The following is a 24,228-nucleotide window of genomic DNA, read 5'->3' as shown; positions in this document are numbered from 1 at the left end:
ATACATGACCACAGGAAAAACCATAGCCTTGACTAGACGGACCTTAGTCGGCAAAGTAATGTCTCTGCTTTTGAATATGCTATCTAGGTTGGTCATAACTTTTCTTCCAAGGAGTAAGCGTCTTTTAATTTCATGGCTGCAGTCACCATCTGCAGTGATTTTGGAGCCCCAAAAAATAAAGTCTGACACTGTTTCCACTCTTTCTCCATCTATTTCCCATGAAGTGATGGGACCAGATGCCATGATCTTCGTTTTCTGAAGGTTGAGCTTTAAGCCAACTTTTTCACTCTCCTCTTTCACTTTCATCAAGAGGCTTTTTAGCTCCTCTTCACTTTCTGCCATAAGGGTGGTGTCATCTGCATATCTGAGGTTATTGATATTTCTCCCGGCAATCTTGATTCCAGCTTGTGTTTCTTCCAGTCCAGCGTTTCTCATGATGTACTCTGCATAGAAGTTAAATAAGCAGGGTGACAATATACAGCCTTGACGTACTCCTTTTCCTATTTGGAACCAGTCTGTTGTTCCATGTCCAGTTCTAACTGTTGCTTCCTGACCTGCATACAGATTTCTCAAGAGGCAGGTCAGGTGGTCTGGTATTCCCATCTCTTTCAGAATTTTCCACAGTTTATTGTGATCCACACAGTCAAAGGTTTTGGCATAGTCAAGAAAGCAGAAATAGATGTTTTTCTGGAACTCTCTTGCTTTTTCCCTGATCCAGTGGATGTTGGCAATTTGATCTCTGGCTCCTCTGCCTTTTCTAAAACCAGCTTCACCATCTGCAAGTTCATGGTTCACGTATTGCTGAAGCCTGGCTTGGAGAATTTTGAGCATTACTTTACTAGCATGTGAGATGAGTGCAATTGTGCGGTAGTTTGAGCATTCTTTGGCATTGCCTTTCTTTGGGATTGGAATGAAAACTGACCTTTTCCAGTCCTGTGGCCACTGCTGAGTTTTCCAAATGTGCTGGCATATTGAGTGCAGCACTTTCACAGCATCATCTTTCAGGATTTGAAACAGCTCAACTGGAATTCCATCACCTCCAGTAGCTTTGTTCGTAGTGATGCTTTCTAAGGCCCACTTGTGGCATAATTTACTCCCCATGAAATTCCCTGATCATAAGCATACGATTCAATAATTTCAGTAGATTTATAAAGTTGTACAACCATTGCCTCAATACAGGTTTAGAACATCTCTGTCACTCTGCAAAAGTTTCCTCTTGCCAAATAAATAATAGTGAATATGGCTGGGTCTATGTCTACTGTTTTAAGAAATCACCGCATTGTCTTTCCAAAGCGGCTACACCATTGTACATGCTCCCCAGCAATATGCAGCCGCACCACATCCCAGCCAGCATCTGACACTGCCTTTTTTACCACAGCATTGTAGTGGGCGTTTGGCGTTGTGGTTTTAATCACACTTGTTTGATACTAATGATATGCAGCACATTTTCATGAGCTTGTTAGCCATTTACATATCTTCTTTAGGGAACTATCTATTCAAATCTTTTTGCTCATTTTTAAAATTGAGGTACAGTTGCTGTACGATCCTAACCAAGTTTCAGGTATACGACATAGTGATACACATTTTTAAAGGTTATATCCCATTTATACTTATTATAAAATATTGGGGAAAAATACTGGTTATATCCCGTGTTGTTGCATATATCCTTGTGGTATACTTATTTTATACAGAACAGTTTGTGCCTTTTAACCCTTTACCCCTATCTTGCCCCTCCTCCTTCCCTCTCCACACTGACTACCACCAGTTTGCTCTCTGTATCTGTGAATGTACTCCTTTTCATTACTATTATATTTACGAGTTTTTTAGTGTTTTGCTAACAATTTAATTTCTTGACTTATTACAGGTTATTCAGATTATGCTGCTGCTGCTGCTGCTAAGTCGCTTCAGTCGTGTACGATTCTGTGCGACCCCAGAGACAGCAGCCCACCAGGCTCCCCCGTCCCTGGGATTCTCCAGGCAAGAACACTGGAGTGGGTTGCCATTTCCTTCTCCAATGCATGAAAGTGAGAACTGAAAGGGAAGTTGCTCAGTCATATCCAACTCCCAGCAGCCCCATGGACTGCAGCCCACCAGGCTCCTCCATCCATGGGATTTTCCAGGCAAGAGTACTGGAGTGGGGTGCCATTGCCTTCTCTGTATTCAGATTATAGCTTTATTTTTAAATCAGTTCTGGAAAATTTTTGTTTTCCTAGGAATTTTTCCATTTCATCTATATTGTCTAATTTGTTAGAATACATTTGGATTATAAGTATTATAACCTTTTAACTTTTATAGGGTTTGTAGGAACTCCTTTTTTCCTTCCTAATTTTGGTAATTGGTTTTTTTCTTTCTTTTTTATTTTCCTGGACAATCTAACTTAAGGTTTGTCGGGTCCACTGACCTTTACAAAGAACCAGCTCTGATTTCACTGATACTTCTCTGTGTGTGTGTGTGTGCGTGCGCGCTCGCGTGAATGAGTTTTCCATGCTATTGATTTCTGTACTAATCTCTACTATGTTCTTTCTTCTTCTTACTTCAGATTTCACTCACACTTCTTTTTCTAGTTTCTTATGGTGAAAGCTTAACGCGCTGACTTTAGACCTTTCTTCTTGTCTGATCTCGGCACCTAAGGGCCATGAATTCTTATGTGAGCGCTGCTCTAGCTGCATCCTATGAGTTTTGATATGCTGTGTTTTCATTTTTATTTAATTCAAAATATTTTCTAATTTCTCTTTTGACTTCTTTGACCCACACAGTATTTAAAAGTCTGTTGTTTGAACTTTCAAAACATTGAGGAATTTCCCAGATTTCTTTCTGTCACGAATTTCTATTTAATTCTGTTGTGGTCAGAGGACAGACTTGGTATGATTTCTTATATAAATAAAATACCCAATTTTATAAAGATATGTTTTATGACCTAGCATATGATCTATCCTAGAGAATGTTCTTAATACACTTGAGAAGAATATATTATGCAATCACTGGGCAAATCATTCTTACTTGTCAGGTAAAATTGCTTCATCTTCTGTGTCCTGATTTTCTGCCTAGGTACTCTATCAATTACTGAGAGTGGAGCATTGGCACTTCCAGCTGTTGCTCTAGAATAATTGAAAATCTTTCAGTTTTCCGTTTTTTGCTTTCCGTATGTTGAGGCTCTGTAGCTAGGCCCAGGCAACGTGTCATATCATCCTGATGAGTTCATTTTTTATAATTAAAAAAACTTCTTTCTTCGTCTTTAGTAATATTTCTTGTCTTACAGGATATCTTATTTGATATTAACTACCACCTCTCTTCTTACTGTTCGTATAGAAACATGCGCTGCTTCTTTCTGCCCCCCGCGGATTTAGATGAAAAAATGCACTGCCATTCAAGTCTGTGTTTCCCTGTAGGTAATAAATTGTTTCTCTTTGGTTGTTTCTAAGATTTGTTTCTTTGCCTTCGTCTCTCATAGTTTTCTTCTTACTACCTTTCAGAGTCCTCCTTTGTTGGTATTTTATATTATTTCCAGAATTGATAGTTACGCTTATTGGCAGGGAAGAAGAGCAGGGAGAAATTGATCTTACTCATCCTGTCTGGGAAAAAAGTCTCAAATTTCCAAATACTCTTGAGTTTCCAATGTCTGCTATAACTATCGTCACCTGCCAGGTGTGTCCCATCCGCTAAAAGGCTGGCCTCTTGGCACAGCCGTCACTAATGGACACATTCTGTAGAGTAGAGCACAGGGCAAGTAGGCATTGGTGGAAGGGATCAGGAGTGTTTGTGGTCAGAAGGCATCAAGGTGGTTCAGTCATCTGCCAGTCCCTTCCCACACCGGGGAGCAGCTGCCAAGCCTCCTCCAGCAGGCACATGGGGCCAGCATGAGTCACATGTGCACCGGCCCCTCTGGGAGTGAGAACCAGAGTCTGAAATCTGGACACATGTGAGTGCATGCAGAATACATGTTTTTAGGTCGATCTGTAAACTAATATGCAGACCTTAAGATAAACATACAAATTTAAGCAATTTCTTGGTAATATCAGAAGAAAGTAAAATAGCAAAGATTTTACATGGAAAAGGGAAGAAAATATTCTTACCTGTTCTGAGGGCATTTCACCAAATAGTGTCTCACTGTGAAAGGAAGAAGAAACAGAAGATGGTAAATAAATACGACCTTAGACATGTGTGCCCCAGAACTGCAGATGGTAAATACACTGCCTTAGACATGTGTGCCCCGGAACTGCAGATGGTAAATACACTGCCTTAGACACGTGTGCCCCGGAACTGCTAGGAAATGCGGGTGGCCAGGTGTCGCCCAGCGTTTGTACTAGCCGCCTCTCCAGGTTATCTTTGGGAGAGTACAGGAGACTCACAGCAAGGATGCCACGGACGCTTGACATGATTCAACACCTGGATCAAGCCAGGCATGGAGCCGTAAACCTCGGACTTCCTGGTCACATAGCCCCCAGTATTCTTTCTTTCTTTTTTTGGCAAGCCAGGTTGAGTTGGATTCTAATCTGAAGAGTCCTGGAATGACAGAGTCACCCAGTCTCAGAGCGCTGCCTTGGTTATGAGAAAGCGTTCTCAGGGCAACTTGTTTCCACTTAGATGCTCCTCTCTATAAAGCGGGTTTTCTTTCTATGATCAAAGCTCTTCCAGGACTGAAAGGAGGCCCTGGGAAAGACAACCTTTTGTTGTTGTTTTTTTTTTTTTTTTTGCAATGACATTCTCCATAGTAGGTAGCCTTCAGGGGGAAAAAAAAAATTCTAGCTGAAGAGGAAAAATAAGAATACCTAGGCAATTATCCTAATAAGTGTCCAGTCTAAGCTCACTGTTGAACTTACCTCAAATAGAAGTAAAGCTGAAACAGCCACAGGGCCCTGGAGCTGTGCAGTAGAGTGTGACATCAATGGCCCCAGTGAATCACACATTAATATTTTCTATCTCTCCACATCCTTATGTAACTCCCTCCTACCCTGATACCGAGCTTGGCCATGCGATGAGCTTTGGCCAATGGAACATTAGCCAAAGAATCACAAGCAGAAGCATAAAAGGCCCTGTGCTTTGAGGCTTGTGCTCTCTCTCTCTCTCATTGCAGAGAACTCTTCTGTTACCACACAGACAAGCCTGGCTAGCCTACGGGAAGGTGAAACCACATGGAACAGATATAAGACGTCCCAGCTGAGGCCCCAAAGCAGCCAGGCCCCAGTGCCCACCAGCAGGCTGAATCTGCATAAGTGATCCAGTTGAGGCCAGAAGAACTGTTCAGCTGAGTCCAGGTCACCTTCCTGATCTGCAAACAAAACAGTTGTTTCAAGCTCCTGCACTTGAAATGATCTGTGACGGAGGTGACCCATGGAGGCTCCAGACCAGGATGACAGAGTCTCAGCTTTGGGGAGTTCTTTTGGTTTATCTGATCCAACCCCTTGTTAGTAATTGAACTCTTTCTGCACTGTGTTCACTAAATACCTACTATTTGCTGGCTAATTTACAGTTGCAATAATAATAAAATCATAGTTCATATTTATTGAACTCACCATGTCTTCCTGGCACTATCCTAAGCTTACTATATAGGTCAGTGGTCTTTAGTCTGGGGTTTGCATACCCCTGGAAAGAACAGCTTTTCTGGATCCTCACCTCCCATGGTATTCTTTCCTTAGAATTCATTCCCCTGGAACTTGCCCTAGGTCTGGCTGTATTCCTTTCCCTCCCTCCCTGTTAAATGAGCCTTTCTACTTCATAAAATTAAGGCATTGCTCTCACCCATCCTGACTTGTACTACAGAGACCTGTCCTGGGGCTTAAAGCCAGTGGGCACATCAATGGCCTCAATGAATCAATAAACGATTTGGACTATCGGTGTCAGTGTTGAGAAAGCAAATGACTAATGACTGGGCACATAAACTTTTCACTAGAGGAGAGGTTTCCAATGTTTTGCTTTCAACAAGGATTGAAATATGAGCTAACCCAGTTGTCAGCTGGTAGAGAATTAAAATCATTTTCCATGATAGATCATTATGACTTTTGACATATAACTTGAAAGCAGTTTAAAGTATTGAGTAGTGTAAGGAAACTTCATCCATTCCTGCCTCTTTTCATACTGAGGTTTTGCAGAGCTAACATATATTTACAATATAGGAATAGAAATGATGCTCAATTCTATTACTACGTAAATCCATACAAGGCTATATGAAGTAAAATAAAAATCCATTTCCAATAACATTTTACTTCTTGTGTTATTAATTATTTATCTAAATTTATAACATATTTACGTGGTTTTGATTAATTTTATATTCATTTTCTAAATCTTTACTAATCACGCAATATTTACTGAAAACTCAGTCCAAAAAAACAATTTAATACCTAGAGACTTGTGGAATAAGGACATTTTTAAAACCTTAATGCAAAACTTTATACACATACTATTTTACAGAGAACTATAACTAGACCTCGCTTGGAGTCTCCCTTACACATGCATAGCATAATCACTGCTGATGACATAACTGCATCACCTGTGTTAGCTAGGGGTCCCCAGAAGCAGAGTTTGTCTATAAGACAAGGATTCAAGTGCAGAGTCTATGTGGGAAGGAATCCTGGGAAACCCACTGGTGAGTGAGGAAGGGAGACCAGGAAGAGAAGAAAAGCAATAAAGGGTGGTTCTGGAGCCAGTCTCCACCATGGGCCATAGCTTAGTACCCAGGGCTCTTGACTCAAAGGCTCTCGGTGCCACACAAGGCAACCGCTGTACATAGAGGCATAGAAGCAGAAATTCAGGATGTGGTGCTTTTAAATGGTAACATGTGATCTTCCAGACTCTGAGGACTCCAAAAGGAAGGGCTGTTTCTCTCACCTCTTCTAATAGGAAGAAGATACCTGGGAGCCCAAGGTTCTGGCCACCTTTCTCTGCCTCCTCAGCTCGGGCCACACTATACGCACTGCATGGCTAAGGGTCCCAGATAACACACCCAGGCTGAAGGCCGTCATCCCCCCGGGCCTGTCCCTGTCACAGCCATGCCCCCATCCCGCCAGTCCCTGGAGCAGTGTTAGGGCCTCTGAGGTCTGCTCCTGAAGGTTTGGCCAATCTGCTCTAAGGCTACCACATCCAGGTGAGGGCTAACCCCACCCTGGACACAGTCTTGCCTGGCTACAGGATGCCAGCCTGTAGGTGGCAGTTGTACCAGACCGATGCCAAGCATCTAGGAAGGACCTCAGCAACAACCACATGGAAGGCTGAAGGAAAACTCTTCAGCAAGGTCCGTCCCCAGATGGCTGAGGTTTTCTTGAGCAGAAACACGAAGGCTGGGATGGGGCTGGGCTTGGGCTCTCCCACTCCCTTGTTTGGGGACTTGGACAAGCTCCCCAGCTGTGTCCTTGGTCAAAAGGGAGCAACAAAGGCTGCTGTTCGGGCTGGCAGTAAGGATTCGTGAGAACGTGGAGGGACCAACAGCGGGTCTAGCCTGCAGTGGGTGCTCAGGCTAAGCCCCTGACAGCTCACAGGGTTTCGGACGCTGCGTGCAGGTACACATGAGGCCATCTGGGCCCACTCCCAGGGGGTTGAGGGCAGCTAAGACCTGGGTTCCCTGTGGCTCTTGGAGGGGCCTGGAGTATGTGTCTGGTCTGCCTTGTTGACTCTGGAAAAGAAGGGCTTCTACTGAACCTCCTATGTGGCTCTGTTTCCCTGCTCCTGCCCATAGCCTAACAGGACTTGCAGCTCCAGGCAGATTTCTCCATTATGCGCCTGAGCCCAGGAAGAGATGCCTTTACAGCAAAACAGGCTTGGGGACTGCCCATGTGGCATCCGAACTCCAGCAGCTGGGGGCAAAGCAGCTGGGAGACAAAGCCGTTTGCCCACCATTTGGTGAGCAGCTGTCATCTGCCAAATTCCAAGGAGAATGGGTCAGAGGCACGGTCCCTGCCTTGCACGCTATCCGCCTGCAGGGAGGCAAACACATTTGCACGTGTGCAACATGCACCACGAGCTCATCAAAGTCATCAGGGGTCTGCAACAGGAGAAAAGCCTGCACACGTGGAGAAGGTGGGCACAGGCATGCAGGGGGGCGCCTGGAGCACCACACACACGCGCCAAGCAGAGTGGGCAGGGCGTGGGCTGCGGAAGACGGACCTGCCTATAGCTCTGGCTCTGTCTCCAGTGCTTCGGGCTCCGTGCTCCCATCCGGGTCATCATCACTCTTCTCCACTCTACTCAGGCCCTGGAGGCTGACCTCTATGCACTTCCCTCTGGCTTCAGGTCTGGGTGGCAGGACCAAAGCAAAGCATCCCTGGGACATGTGAAGGAGGAGGGCAGGAAGGGGCTGAGTAGAGGCTCCTGGCTCACTCCCTGCTCCCGCCTGGTTTGGCCTGGCTGGGTCCTTCCAAGGCTCCTAGTGGTGACTACTCTCTGAAAGCTACAGCTCTCACAAGTGCCAGAACCTCTCCTCCTCTTGTCCCCTAAGGTCTAGGGTGGAAACAGCATCCCATGGGTGTTGGTTCCTGAGGGCCTCCCTCTCCATCTCTCCCTGGTTCCCTTAGCCCTGCCTCTGCAGAGAATCCCCTCTAGAAATGCTGCCCAGTGTCCCTGTCTTATTTGCCCCTTAAGCCATGAGCTCCAAATGTAATACTTGCCAGCTTTATGAACTTGAGCTAACAGTAACCATTATACATATTAGTAACTATACCCACATGTCATCATAAATACAGGATACTGACAGGGAACCAGAATGTGTTAAGGGTTTCATTTGTGTTTTTTTAAACTTAATCCTCACAACAGTCCTGTGAGACAGATACACTGCTGTGCACCTCACTATTTAGACGGAGAAGGTGAGGCATGGCAGGTAAGTCATCAGATAGGACATGAAGAGTTGTCACTGAACTGGAGTTATTTTAATTCCAAAGCCCAGCTATTACCCAGGTCATCTCTGGGAGCTGCAGTGTCCCCATCTATTTCAGAAATTCCTAAGTGGAAGGGCACAGGAAGGGTATTTCAGAGGAAACACACAGGAGCTGATGGAAACGTGTCATGGAGGCTTGGTGAGAGGAGGGGGCTAGGGAGAGAAAGCGGGCAGTGTCCACAGGGAGAGAAGAGTCAGTCGCAATTACTGCAATCCCTACGAAAGAAAGATCGAAGCAGGAAGGGGCTGAAGACAGGATCCGGGGGCATGGGTATCAGCAAGGAAGGAGGCGGAATGAAGTGAATGCTCAGACTGGACAGGAGAAGGGGAGGGAAGCCTTTCTAATCCCTGCCAGGCACAGTGTCCGATGCCGTAATTAAATTAAGAACACACAGCAATATTCAGTCTAAAGAAGGTGGTGTCCATTCCATGTCATTCAATAAAATAAGAAAGCCCAAGTTCAGAATTCGTAAGGAATGTGTCTAAAAACCCAGTCTTAAGCAGCAGAACCAGAATCAAAGCCAGGGTCATTGGACTCCACAGACTCTTCTGGGAGGAAGAGAGAGGTTAAGGGTGCTCAGAAACCGCAGAAGGAAGGGATTTAAGAAAAGGGGGGCCTGCAATGATGTCAACAGTGGTTACGGTTGATTGTAGCAGAGTTTAAGGGAGACATACCTCCCCCACTCACTTTGCTTACCAGTCACAGGTAAATAACCCCCGACGCAGGATGCGTTTTTCAACCAAAGTGATACTTTGCCCGGCCGCCTTCCGTCTGTCTGTGGTTTGCTTCCGCTCCCACTCCAGACATGACTTTATCCATGCTCTTACCTCTGGATTTCCTCTTGCTAAACACAGACTGCCAGATGATGGTCAGGGTGAAGAGCAGGACGCTGAGAATCCCCACACAGCACACGAGGACAGCGTACACGTAGAGATCTGAAAGGCAGGGGCACGAAGGTCACCGCCAGGACAGGCCGCCCAGAGCAGGCGCCCCAGACCAAGAGCTCCACACAGCATCAGAACGCAACTCGGAACGACCCACACGCCTACATGTGAAGGAGACACAGGAAAACCGCTGGGAGAAGAGAAGCGAAACCTTTGAGATCAAGAACTAAGCAGAGAATATTTAGACTTAACACCAAAGCATTACTCAAATAAGGAACATTTATTGAACTGGGTTTCATCAAAACTTAAGACTTGTGTTCTATAAGTATCCATATGAAGAATGAGATGTCCCATGTACGCATCAGAATAACCAAATAAAACTAGGATGATAACAGATGCGGATGAGGATAGGAGTAAACTGGGTCACTCGGACCTTGCTGGTGAGAATGTAAAATGGTACAGCCACTTCTGAAAACAGTGTGGCAGTTTCTAAAAGGACACACCAATAACTCCCATGCAGCTCAGCAGTCGCTCTCTGGGGGCACTCGTTCAGAGCAATGAAAACTTCAGTTCACACAAAAACCCGGCTGTGCATGTTTGTAGCAGTTTTACTCATAACAGCCCCAGATTGGAAACCGCCCAGATGTTCTTCAGTGGGTGAATGGTTAAACAGCGCTCCATTCACACTATGAAACACCTCTCAGTGATAAAAGGGAACAACTCTTAGCACGGACTTATACCAAGTGAGGAAAAAATCCCCCCACATTACATACTGTATGATTTTATTTACACAAAGTATTTTGGACTGACAAAAATGGTAGCAATGGAGAAGAGATTAGTGGTTCCCAGGGGTTAAGGAGGGAGTGGGTGGGAAAAAAGTGGGTCTCGCTATCAGGGAGCCCTCTAGCGAATGTTCTGTATCTCAGCTGTATCAGTGCCAATATGCTGGGTGCAATGCCATACTGCAGTCTTTCCAGATGATGCCTTGAGAGAAACTGGATAAAAGGGTGACACTGGTACAAGGAATCTCTGTATTACTTATTAGAAATATACGTCAATCTACAAATGCCTCAAAATAAGCTTGCTTTAGACTCCAAAGTTTAAATCATGTTCATATCTATCTTAAACCAGGTGCTATAAAAAAAATACCAAACACAGGTGAATTAGATGACAAGAATTTATTTCTCACTGTTCCAGCGACTAGAAAGCCCAAGATCAAGGCACTGACAGGTCCAGTGTCTAATAAGGACTCTATTCCTGGTTTGGAGACTTCTTCTCCTGGTATCCTCATGTGGAGGAGAACAGAGAGAGAGCAAGCAAGCTCTCACAGGTCCCCTCATATAAAGACACTCATCCCATTCACAAGGGCTCAATGCTCATGACCTCATATCACACCCCCCCCCCCCCCCGCCCCCAATCCCTACCTCCTGATACCATCACATTAAGGGTTAGGATTTCAATATACAGATTTTAGGGGACACGAACATTTAGCCCATAACAATATATACAACCATTTCTTAAACTCCAGTGATCAACTTATTAATCCAATTGATAAAATGCCCAAACTGCCCAAAAACTCAAAGGGAAACCGGAAGCATTAGCTAAAGCTTCTGCGAAGCAAAAATAAAGTGAAAGTAAAAGTGTGAGTCACTCAGTCCTGCCCGGCTCATGTCCGGTCTCTGCTACAGACCCCATGGTCTGTAGCCCGCCAGGCTCCTCTGAGTCCAGTCCAGTGAGTGGGCTGCTGAAAGAAACTAAAGAAGACCTAAATAAATGGCAAGACATAACACATTTATGAATTGTATGTCTCCACAGTTTGTGATGTCAACGTTTCCAAACTGATCAGTAAGTTTGGTGGTGGTGGTGGTTTAGTTGCAAAGTCATTTCTGACTTTTGCAACCCCATGGACTGTAGCCCATCAGGCTCCCCTGTTCATGGGATTTCCCAGGTTGCCATTTCCTTCTCCAGGAGATCTTCCCAACTCAGGGATCAAACCCCAAGTCTTCCACACTGCAGGCAGCTTCTTTACCATCTGAGCTACCAGGAAAGCTCACAAACCAAAAAGCCACAGATATTTGAACTTAGTAAATGTTTGAACTTATCAAAAATGCTTCTCTGCTGACTTTAATGTTTTTAGCCAACAGACATATTCAGCCTGGAATCAAGATCGGAATCAAGCTGGAATCAAGATTGCAGGGAGAAATATCAATAACCTCAGATATGTAGATGACACCACCCTTATGGCAGAAAGTGAAGAGGAACTAAAAAGCCTCTTGATAAAAAAAGTAAAAGAGGAGAATGAAAAAGCTGGCTTAAAACTCAACATTCAAAAAACTAAGATCATGGCATCTGGTCCCATCACTCACGGGAAATAGACGGGAAACAATGGAAACAATGACAGACTTTATTTTCTTGGGCTCTAAAATCACTGCAGATGGTGACTGCAGCCATGAAATTAAAAGACGCTTACTCCTTGGAAGAAAAGCCATGACCAACCTAAACAGCATATTAAAAAGCAGACACATTACTTTACCAACAAAGGTCCATATAGTCAAGGCTATGGTTTTTCCAGTAGTCACGTATGGATGTGAGAGTTGGACCATAAAGAAAGCTGAGTGCTGAAGAATTGATGCTTTCGAACTGTGGTGTTGGAGAAACTAGTCATTTCTAAAGGAAATCAGTCCTGAATATTCATTGGAAGGACTGATGCCAAAGCTCCAATACTTTGGCCACCTGATGCAAAGAGCTGACTGACTGGAAAAGACCCTGATGCTGGAAAGATGAAGGCAGGAGGAGAAGGGGACAACAGAGGATGAGACGGTTGGCTGGCATCACTGACTCAACGGGCCCGGGTCTGAGAAGGCACCAGGAGTTGGTGATGGACAAGGGGACCCGGTATGCTGCCGGCCATGGGGTTGCAAAGAGTGACATGACTGAGTGACTGATCTGAACTGATATTCAGTTTGCTCCTAAGTACAGAAATAGAATAATGAGCATCCAAATGTCTTCTCGTCAAGGAACCAGAGGGCTACATGGTACCCAAACCACAGAAATACGTGCCCAGTACCAGAAACACACAGAAGAGGGACCCATCCAGCTTGGGGAGGTTTGCAGGGGCTTCCCAGAAGACTGGACCACTGTGACAAGCTGTAGTTAAAATAACATAGAAAATGCAAAAATGCAGAGAGAGGATAAAAGCAGAAAAAGAAAGAGAGAAGTCAACAGCCATCCATCACTCTGAGGTGCTACAGTTTATGATGTATATGCATATAGTTTTAAGATCATAACTGTTTTATACCTTGTTTTTATTTTTTCTCATTAGGGTCTCTTCAAAGAGTTATTTTAATTTTGAAAAATATGATAAAAGTTTCTGCCATGAATACATCATCATGAGTAACTTAGTATCTTATCGCTGGCTACTCAAAGTGTTCCTAACTTCCCTATAAGAAATGATTCTAAAGATGAGTATTCATAACCTTAAAGTTTAATGACTCTCTCACATTGTGTTCTCAAGATTTAAGTTCTTGGATGTGGAATTGCTGAGTTGGCAAGAATGCACATTTGTAAAGCCATCAGGACAGGGAGAAGCAGCTGGTTAAGTGCTGAAGCTGAAAAAGCAAGCAGTAAGCTTCCTGGGGTGGCTGGCTTGCATGGAAGCCTGGAGAAGCAATGGAACAGAATCACACATCTCAGGGTCCCCTGAGAGGCCCTAGGTAGTCCCATCCCTGGAGAGCCTCCCTTGGTCTCAGGCTCAGCCAGCATATTCACCTAAGCTAGCCTGAGTTAGCTTCTTAGAAGGCAACTTCGAAGCCTAGACTAAAAATAAGCTAAGTATCAATAGAAAGGGGCTTTCCTGGTGGCTCAGAGGGTAAAGAATCTGCTTGCAATACAGGAGAGCTGGGTTCAATCAACAGAAAGCAGAGCAGGACAAGGTTGCTAGGGACGGGAGCACATCCAGCAATATTTAGGGAGCAGGGCAGCTGGGTGCGATAGAGAGAGAAGCTACAAGTGGAGCGGGAGCCAGGCACAGGAGCCGAGGAGGACCGAGTGAGAGCTGTGGAAGCCGAGCCAGGAGAATGTCACAAGAAAGCTCCCCCAGTCGCGTCCAGTGCTACTGGAAACCACCATTGGGTTTTCCCACTAGGAAGCTATTGGAAAAGTCCTGGAGGAAAGCCCCTTTAGTAGGATGGTGGGGACAAAGCCAGATAACTGGAATCAAGGAGCTCAGTGGGGTAAGAGGAGACACAGAGAAAACCGTCTCCCACAAGTGAGATCAAAACTGCCTTTCTAAAGAGATGCCTGTGTCTCAGATGTGTGGGCTCTGCAGCTTAGTGCAGTAGAGAACTCTGGAAGCGGGCAGTTAGGGGGACCAGCTTGGGCTTCCACTGAACATGAAGTTCCAAGGGACAGAGCAGAGGTCGCAGCCTGGGACTCATGACAGGATACAGGACAGGCCAGAACACGATTGACATACGGCCAGCCCTGGGTTCACACACTGCTGAGCAAACTATTCCGGGAACAGGACTATAGAACCATTTCTGGCCCTAGAGGCTGAGAAAAAACACAAAGTGCCAGGCAGGCAGAACGCGGGCAGGTGGGTGCAGCAGCTGTCTCAAAAGGATTCCGAGACTCAGGCCCCGGGAGCAAAAGGCAATGGCAACTGGGCTTCAGGATTGGGATGGACAGAAGAGCTCTCTTCCTTAAGTTTCTGTGTCGATGGAGCAGAGCCACCTGAGTCACGAGTTCCCCTCTTCATCAGATGGCGTCTCTGGTTTCAGGACTGCAGGAACCAAAGAGGGATGAGGTCGCAGGGAGACTCTTCCACCAGTGTCCCCCAAAACCTCCTGCAGACATCTGTGGCGCACTCTCAGGCAGGAGGCACAGGGCTCCAGGAGGCCCGCATGACAGTTTCAGATCACAGCCTCCTCCGCGTGCACAGAGGGGCTCTCCACAGGCAGCCACGGCTGCAGAGTCATGGACCATCTGGCCAGTCCGGAAGGCTCAGCTGCACCGCCAAGCACACAGGCCCTCCAGGCTGTGGACACTGGCCAGCAGGCACCAGCCACCCTCACGTGGGTCCCCACAGGCTTAGCACAGAGCAGGCCTGCTCTACCGTGCTCTCAAAGCCACAGGAACAGTACACAGTATCACCTTTCAGGAGGAGATAAAGCTCAGGAACACCTGAGGTTTCCCTGGATTGGGTAGCACCCTGGTTGCTGGTTTTTCCCTCTGTCTTCCAGCATCCCTTTGCTGCAGAAAGGCTATCTCCCTGCTGGAACTGCTCAGAACACGAAAACCACCTCCCCTGTCTTTCTCAGAAAACAAAGGTTAAACCCTGAGCCATCGGAAACGATGACTAAGACTCCAGGATGGTCTTTGCCAGCAAGCTAGAGCTGAAGTGTTCCCCGGGTGACACAGTATGGTTCCAGATGCCGTTCTCAGGCTGGATACTGGCCCACAGTTGCCCAATCTTTCACCTTTTCCTTTACTTTTTATATAAACGCCTCTCTCATTATAAATGTTAGCTCAGAGGTTGTAAAACTCGGGCCAGGCCAAACAATGCTTGTCTGGAGGCTGAATCCTCACCTTCAGGTTCAAGCTGAACAAAACATCTACACTTAACCAAATCCAGGCTTAGCTTTTCAAATACCACGTACACCTGAACATTCAAAATAATTCTAAAAATCTTGCTATGTTCTCTGAAATCACTTGCAGTTTCATCTTCTGCTGCTGGACTTCCAAAGACACCAACGTCTTTGTTAGATTCAACTGCAAGCCGCCATGCAGAAAGTTGTCTCCCCACCGCCCCTAGCCCAGGCCTCCCTGAAGCAGATGGCAGGGCCGGCAGGCTGGAGTGATGTGCACGCTCCAGGGAGGCCAAGATGTGGTGCGCTGTGCCTGCATGCCAGCTCCCATCCGTTCAGAGAGCCAGGCCACACCAGGCCAGGCCAGGCAGAGCAGTCCCCATGAAAGGCAGCCTGCGCACCTGTTGCTGGGCAACCAGGAGCCTGGCTGGAGAATTCAGCACTGCTTTGAAACCCAGTGACCCCAGCATTCCTGAGCACAGGGAAGAAGCTCAACTCCCCCCGGGCCACTGAATCCAGAAAATTAATGTCCATCCTCAATATTTCCAAGGCAACTACAAATCCCTATTTTGCAGTTCTGTGGAGAAAACCAGGTCCTTCTACTCACGTTTTTATCCAGCCAGTAATAATATCTTGCTTGGGGAGAAATACCTGAGCTATAGCCCGGAGGGATTTTAACCTACTCCAGCATCTCACCAAGAGGCCTGACAATGCTTTTTTTTGTGGTGCAGGCATGCAGCCAGGCTGAGTTGAGTCCCAGGAGGACAGATATCCGTCCTCAAGCGCTGCCGCTGCTCTCCCATCCAGGAACGAAAGGGCAAAGGCCTGGGATCAGACGCCAGCGAGTTTCAACTGTACCCCTGACCTCATCAACACTGTGGCTGGGTTAAAAGAGCAAAACCCACAGATGCTGCTGCTGCCGAAATCACAAGGAAAGGGCACTTTGGACACAGCTGCTCTGAGGCAGGATATACACTGAGAATCCCAGTCCTGCTTTTCTGTAGAAACCGAATCCTCTGTGTGGAGAAGACCATGGGCTACAGATTTTGTGCAGAGTTAGACTGAGAGTAACCCTGATATTCTGTAGTTATACATGAACTAAAAAGTAAGCATTAATTATGCAAAATGTTTTAGAGATTCCCATTGTGCAGCAAGGTGTGTGTGTACAGACTTTTAAATGCTACAGTCTTTCCAAATATATAAAGTCTTGGGTTTGGGGCCATAGCATTTTCAAACGGTCCTCGGATCACTCGCACCAGAAACACCTCAAGCCCTGAAGAAGTGCAAATTCTTTGATCTCTTCCTGAATGTAATAAGCAGATTATTGGCAGGGGTGGGAGTGGGGGGCAACCCAAAGTCTGGCTTGCTAACAACACCCCCCAGGGTATCCTTATGCATCGGATGATAAACAGGGCTCCTCCTGGCACACCTGCCAGTGACCTGTCTTAGAGAGCCCCAGGATATCTCCAGACGCGCCCCGCTTCCCACTGCCTGGGTTATAGGGCAGCCTCAGAATATGGGCACATCAATTGCTTTTTCTACTGCCTCACTCTGTGAGGATGAAAGTCACACATCTCTTTGCTAACAAATGGGTATTCACTGAATGAAAGGCTAAGGGAGGGAACTGTGGATTATTTTACTTGGAGAAGATCATTAAATACAGAAAAAGCCATCTACAAAATGTGCAGAAGAAAAGGCAGGGAATACAAAGAATCACTGTTACAGTAAAGTGCAACCTGAGAAATGCAATATTTATGACTACAGAATGAAACAATCCTAATGGCTTACCTGAATGACACTTTATGGCTTGCAAACCAGGTTCATAATTATGGTTACGTTTTTCTTAGGGAGACAGTTCCTCAAGTCACTGTTATTAACTAGCTATTGGAAAAGGCAGGTTTGAATCCAAGTGCAATCTGCCATGAGCATGTTCTCATATCCACTGAATTAACAAAAGGTGATGGTGAAGCCCCAAGGAACACAGGTCTCCTTAGATCCTTTTTGCAAGGTCCATACATCATCAAAAAATGCAATGCCTTCACAAGATGTAATCCTTCACAATTTCCTGATCACATCTTAACATTAATCTGTTTTCTTTTAACTGATCAAAGGTTCTGCCTGAGAACTCACAAAGTACATTCTTTCATTGCTTATGGTCACAATCTTCAACCACTTTACAATAATTTCTGTGAGCTGTCCATACTCTAAGGCCATACACTTTCTCAGCCTGGGCATTCTTGAACTTTGGGGCCAGATAACTCTTTGCTGTCAGGGCTGACCTGTGCATTCTAAGACCCAACAGATGCCCGTAGCACCAAAACGTCATTGTGGCAACCAAAACTACCCAGACTTTGGAAAATGTCCCCTAGAGGGACAAAATTACCTCCTGTTGAGAATCACTGCTCTAAAGCTCCAGTCGGAGTATACATCAGCATCACCTGGAGGTCTTATTAAAGCTGAGGTTTCCGGGGGTGTCACCCCCAGAGACTCTGATTCCACAAGCATGGTGGCACAGCACAGTGCGTCTGTAACAGCCTCCCAGGGGTGCTGCTGCTGACACGATGCTGGCGCTGCTGGTCTGGAGCCAGATTTGGGAAACATCTCTCTAGGGCCATGGCTGCAGGCTGGCATCTCATAAAGAACTTCTAACAAGTTCCGACTTAACCAGAATCTCTAGATGTGGTTCAGGCAACAGTGTTTTTAAAGCTCCCACATGACTCTACCATGGGTGGAAATCACTGGCTTAAGGTTTACAAATGTTTCCAGAATCCCAAACTCTTAAGACACCTGAGATAAAATTAGTCACAGTAGATGTAATTTGCCTTTTTATATTGCTTAAAGGTCTCTCCTTAATATCACTTAGGAGGAGGAACCGTGAAGAAAAACCAACAACGCCAAATTATGCAGATTGGAGCTTTCAACTCTGTTCTTTCAAAATCTGTGGACTGATACCTCCAGGGATTCCCATCCTACTCCTGACTATGTTTAAAGCAAGAAAACTATTCGATGTCAGGAGAAAACTAAGAAGTCGGGGTCCTTTCTTCTTATTCTATTCATTTCCTATTATCTAAAAGTGAGGCTGCATCTTATAATAAAGAAATAAGTAAGAATTACCTTCAAAAAATGCCCAGGTCTCTTTCTTTTTCTCAAAGGATGAATCTTCAGAAGATTTGAGGGAAATCACTGTAAGACAGAAAAAAAAAAAAAACGAAATTGCATAGCATGAAGTGGTTTATGAACCTGGTCCATCTCAGTCCAAAAGATTACATCATATGGGATACATGGCACTTACATTTATAAAGTAATTTTCACATTTGCAAAAACCACATTTAACTGCCACAATTCACATGCCAGGGGAAGGTGCAATGACTTACACATGATAAGTAAGAGACCAGAGAAGGGAATTAAGTTTTTGATACTCAGTTCGGTAGAAATCCTACTCACCCCATATGTTAATACTTACTGCATCTTTCCAAAATGCAGTGCACTTGCTGAGTATCTCTAGAGAAGCCTGAGGTCTTCTGATGACTCCGGGTCGGTGCTCTGAGCACCATTCTCCATGTAAGACAGTCACACAGTAGCATGCATCTGATTTTGAGATTATTTTGTCTGCTTTCAGTGAGTGGTTAAGCACTAAATTCACTGTGCCTGCTTTCAATCATCAGGAAGCACAACTGAGTTACAGGACTTCCCTGGTGGCTCAGACAGTAAAGAATCTGCCTGCAATGCAGGAGACCTGGGTTCGATCCCTGTATCAAGAAGATCCCCTGGAGAAGGGAATGGCTCCCCACTCCAGTATTCTTGCCTGGAGAATTCCATGGACAGAGGAGCCTGGTGGGCTACAGCCCATGTGGTTGCAAAGAGCTGGACACGACTGAGCAACTAACACTCTCACTACTTTTTCAAACCTTGAATGTAATACTAAAGCGTCTAGAACCAGGGAAAGCTTCCATGTACAGGGGTAATCTAAAAATTAACCGAATGGGAAAATGTAAGTGTCAGGGGATGAGAGCGCTGTCTAGTGGAACTTTCTGAGGTGAGGGAAGCGCTCAGCACCTATGCACAGCTGCCACTGCACCTTTGTTGAGCAAGTGAGACGCGACTTGTCTGCATGGGACTAAGGAGCTGAACTTGTAACTGTATTTCAGTTTAATTGATTTACATGAAATAGTTACACGTCATTGGTTACTGCATTGAAGAGTTCTGGAGAAGAGAATCTAGGACCCAAATAATACGAGAGGAAAGGAATATGGCAAGGATGGCCTAAAATTTTAACTCTATTTATTGCCCCCCCCTCAACTTTTATATTATTATTGCCATGGGTTCCAAATCTGACTTTTCCATCTTTATTTTTCTCCAGGTCTTGGATGGGTATTTCCTATTGGTCTACCACACAGATCACTAATCTTCTCTTCACCTGTGTCTAAGCTGCTTTTAAACCCATCTACTAAGCTTAACATTTCATTTATGGTATTTTTTTCAGTTATAGATCACTCACTTATCTCTTTTTTTATAAAGCCTGCACTCTCTGATGAATTTCTCCAGCATGTCATCTAATTTTTCAACCATATTAATCATACTATTTTACATACATGCCTGATAGCTTTCATATCTGCATCACCCATAAGCTTATTTCTATTGTTTGTTTTTCTTTAAGATTGTTTAAATTGTTATTTATTTTTCTAATTTTTTAATTGAAGGAGAATTGCTTTACAGAACTTTGTTGTTTTCTGTCATACATCAACAAGAAGGAGCCATAGGTACACTCATGTCCCCTCCCTCCCGAACGTCCCTCCCATCTCCCTCCCCACCCCACCCTTCAGCCTATCACAGAGCCCCTGTTTGAGTCCCCTGAGCCATACAGCAAATTCCCATTGGCTATCCATTTTACACATGGTATTGTAAATTTCCACGCCACTCTCTCCATACATCTCCCCTTCCCCCTCCTCCCCTCTCCCACGTCCACAGGGCTGTTCTCTATGTCTGTTTCTCCATTGCTGCCCTGAAAATAAATTCATCAGAGCCGTCTTTTTAGATTCCATATACATGTGTCAGTAGACAATATTCACTATTTCTCTGACTTACTATTACCCTGTATAATAGGCTCTAGGTTCATCCACCTCATTAGAACGGATTTAAATGTGTTCCTTTTTATGCCGAGTAGTATTTCATTGTATATGTACCACAGCTTCTTTACCCATTCATCTGTCAGTGGACATCTAGGTTGCTTCCATGTTCTAGCTATTGTAAACAGTGCTGAAACGAGCATCAGGGTATATGTGTCTTTTTCAGTTTTGGTTTCCTCAGGGTATGTGCCTAGGAGTGGGATTACTGGGTCATACGGTAGTTTTATTCCTAGCTTTTTAAGGAATCTCCTTACCGTCTTCCCCTGTGGCTGTATTAGTTTACATTCCCACCAGCAATGCAAGAGTGTTCCCTGTTACCTGTTTTTCATTTTGATCTTGTCCTTTGATGTGCCTGATAATTTTTTAACTCGAATGTCAGACATTATATATGGAAAGTCATGGAGACTCTAGATGAAATTTTATTTTTCCTCATAGGAAATTAGAGAAGGAGGATGCTCTCCTAATCCAATGAGAGTGGAGTTTCCACTGCTCAGAAGCTGAGTTTCAGTTTTTACAGGATATGGTCTATTTCTGGTTTGCCCTTACTTCAAGGATCCCCAATAGAAAGTCTCAAGTAATTATCATAGACCTTCCAATTTTCATCTCACAGTTAGAACAGCCAAAAGCTGTTTGCCTCATAAACAACCTGATTGTCACTTTCTGCATAACTTTTCTAAACAAGCACTGCCCAGTTCCGTTCAGCTGGTCAGTCATGTCTGACTCTTTGGAACCCCATGGGCTGCAGCACGCCAGGCCACCCTGTCCAGCACCAACTCCCGGAGCTTCCTCAAACTCATGTCCATCCAGTTGGTGATGCCAGCCAACCATCTCATCTCTATCGTCCCCATCTCCTCCTGCCTTCAATCTTTCCCAGAATCAGAGTCTTTCCCAATGAATCAGTTCTTTGCATCAGGTGGCCAAAGGACTGGAGCTTCAGCTTCAGCATCAGTCCTTCCAATGAATAGTCAGGACTGATCTCGTTTAGGGTGGACTGGTTGGATCTCCTTGCAGTCAAGCACTGCATAAGAATGGTTGAATTTCTTATAAATGACTTTCACAATTAGACTCCGTCACCGCTCTTCTCTGCAGTCAATCTATCTGTCCTTCAGAGAACAATTAGGATAGCTGAAATACATAGGCACATATGTAACTGTGTAATTACGTCGCACAAATATTATCTATGAAATATAAATAAAGATAAATTTAGGAAAAAAATCCTAATAAATTAAGAAAACTGAAATGCAGACTACTTTTTCAGCTTTTCTAATTGTTCTCAGAAGGAAGGTTTTGTCCTGTGGGAAACAACTCCCCTCCCTGTAGATCCTAAAGTTTTCAAAACCAAAAACCAAAAAGGTGATACCTCCATATCACCATCTTGGTGCACACTGCTTAGCAGCTGGTAGGTGTCCAGTAAATAAATGACCTCCTTCTTTCTGATGGCCCCTGAAAGAAAGCAATTTGGACATCCGGGAACGAACCCTCAGTGGACATTTGGTCTTTCATGCATTATTAGATATCTCGGACAATTCATCTAACATCCTTCCTGCTTAATTTGCCCCAACCACAGCCCGTATAATCTACTCACTGTCAGAGCAACTGATCAGATTCCCCCTTCAAGAATTTAAACAGAGTACATTAGTACTTTGGCCACCTCATGCAAAGAGCTGACTTATTGGAAAAGACTCTGATGCTGGGAGGGATTGGGGGCAGGAGGAGAAGGGGACGACAGAGGATGAGATGGCTGGATGGCATCACCGACTCGATAGACATGGGTTTTAGTGAACTCCGGGAGTTGGTGATGGACAGGGAGGCCTGGCGTGCTGCGATTCATGGGGTCTCAAAGAGTCAGACATGACTGAGCGACTGAACTGAACTGAACATATGGTGGTTGTAGGTCCTGGGGTTGAAAAAGTCTATGGACTCTGGGGTGGCAGCCGTTTTGGAAAACAGGAAAGCAAATGGAGCAAGGGCAGAAGCTGCCGAAGGAAGGCAGAGGACGGAGATCATGATCCTGACGGATTCTGGGCACCAAGAGGCTGACGTGTCATTTTCTAATCTTGCATCCCATCAGTCCTGTATCCTTAAACCATTCCCACCTCTCTCCTGAATTAGCTTGAATGAGTTTTTATCTTCAACGAATTGAGCCCAGGCTAGGATAACCACAGAGTCTTAATAAAGACAATACCAAAAGGAAAATAAATGGACCTCTGAGGACCTTAGATTTCAGGAGATCAGTGATGCCCATCATGGTCCAGAGCCTCATGACTCTAAGTGTGGTCCACTGACCACCAGCGCCAATGTCACCTGAGAACTTGTCAGAACTACAGGATTGCAGGGGCCCCAACCCAGATCTACTGGATCAGAATCCGCTTTTAAACCCAAATTTCTCGGGTGAATCATATGCACTTTCAAGTGTGGGATGCACTGACGTGCACTGGGTTGAAATACTAAGTTGCCATTTGCTAGTTATGTGACCTTGGGCAAGTCACTTAACTTCCCCATTTGTTATGCCTGAGTTTCCCCATTTGTTATACAGGGATGATAATAAGTTCAGGATGAGTGTGAAGCCAGAAGGGTTAATATATGGAAAGTACTCAGAACAGTGCCTGAGACCTAATGAGCCATTTTTATCCGTAAGACAGCTCCATAAGAGCTTAGCTCCTTAGCCCCATAAGAGAGCAACTTGGTCTCTCTTATTCCCTGCTCTAATTCCCACACCTAATTATAGCATGGCCCTTTAATGTCAGCCCTGTGCCTCAGAGTGTGACTCTTCAGATGTCCAAATGGTCCATAAGAAAGAGTTCCTTGCCCTTGTGGCTTAATGTCTGCAGTCCCTTCACCTTATTTGGGATTAAAGGTAATAAATAAGGTCTCCCCAGTGGACTTGTAGAGATGGGTACTGAAAGAACCAACAAGCTGGGATTCAGAGCTAAGGGACTCTAAGCAAGGAGTTTGTGGAGGCTCCTCATTTCTCTCCAGTGTGGCTATTTTACGGGAAAGTACAGCAACCTTGTTTGGCATATGAAGATCAGCAACACTGGTCATAATCTTATCTGTTCCTACAAAAAAGAAAATTTTTACATCAGTTCTGCCAGAGCTTTTGAGATTTTCCCAAGGTTCGGCGTAGCTATCTTATTTCAGCTGCTAATCCTGTGCTATCTCAAAGTGCATGTGATACATTGTCCAGCCACACATGTCTGAGTCCAGAGAGTCAGGCCAATGCCCTGCTCAAGGCGGCCTCTGTCTTGCCCCGTGCTCGGAGCCCAGCCTCTCAGCCAAGAGCTAATGTGGGGCTGGGCAGCGTGCCCCCCTGGAGAAGGTCCATTACTCTAGATGCTAGGAATGGTGCCAGCCCGGCCTCCCAGGGAGGCTTGCCTCTCCCATCCTCGCTGCGTCCCAAAGTCTTGTGAGGGACGGCTGTACAAGGGTTGCCTCCCCCCACAGGGTATGGGGCCTGGAAAGAGGAAGTAAGACTGATCACGGAAGCAAAAGGAAGCCCAGTTTGGCCTCAGCACCAAGCTACTCTTCTCAATACAGCTTTATCAGAAACATAGGGGGCACTGTGAGTCCTGACTCCTGTGCCCATTTATCAATGGGTCTGGGCCACAGGATAAAGAGAAAGCAAAGAGCATTCAAAAGCTAAGTCATCAGCTGACCTCTTGATGGCTCTGTAACTTTCTGGGGACCCCAGCACTTGGTGGGCTGCCCTTCTGGTGAGGTGGTGGCCTGATAACAGTGACAGGCATTCCCCAAGACAGCAGAATCAGAT

The 24,228-nt window shown here is 45.3% G+C and overlaps 1 protein-coding gene across 1 annotated transcript in view; it reads right to left on the bottom strand.

The window, feature by feature from the left end:
• VSTM4 (V-set and transmembrane domain containing 4) overlaps window positions 1-24,228 on the bottom strand; it is an 80,518-nt gene that overhangs the window by 36,401 nt on the left and 19,889 nt on the right. The window contains exons 3-5 of the mRNA XM_052640374.1: window positions 18,448-18,516; window positions 9,692-9,799; window positions 4,074-4,107 (exon numbers count right to left, since the gene is read on the bottom strand). Of these exons, the coding sequence (XP_052496334.1) occupies window positions 4,074-4,107; window positions 9,692-9,799; window positions 18,448-18,516 (211 nt within the window). The remainder of the gene's footprint in view (window positions 1-4,073; window positions 4,108-9,691; window positions 9,800-18,447; window positions 18,517-24,228) is intronic.

This window comes from Budorcas taxicolor, chromosome 5 (assembly GCF_023091745.1).
Source record: "Budorcas taxicolor isolate Tak-1 chromosome 5, Takin1.1, whole genome shotgun sequence".
NCBI classification, from domain to species: domain Eukaryota; kingdom Metazoa; phylum Chordata; class Mammalia; order Artiodactyla; family Bovidae; genus Budorcas; species Budorcas taxicolor.
This window is presented reverse-complemented; position numbering and strand designations above follow the sequence as displayed.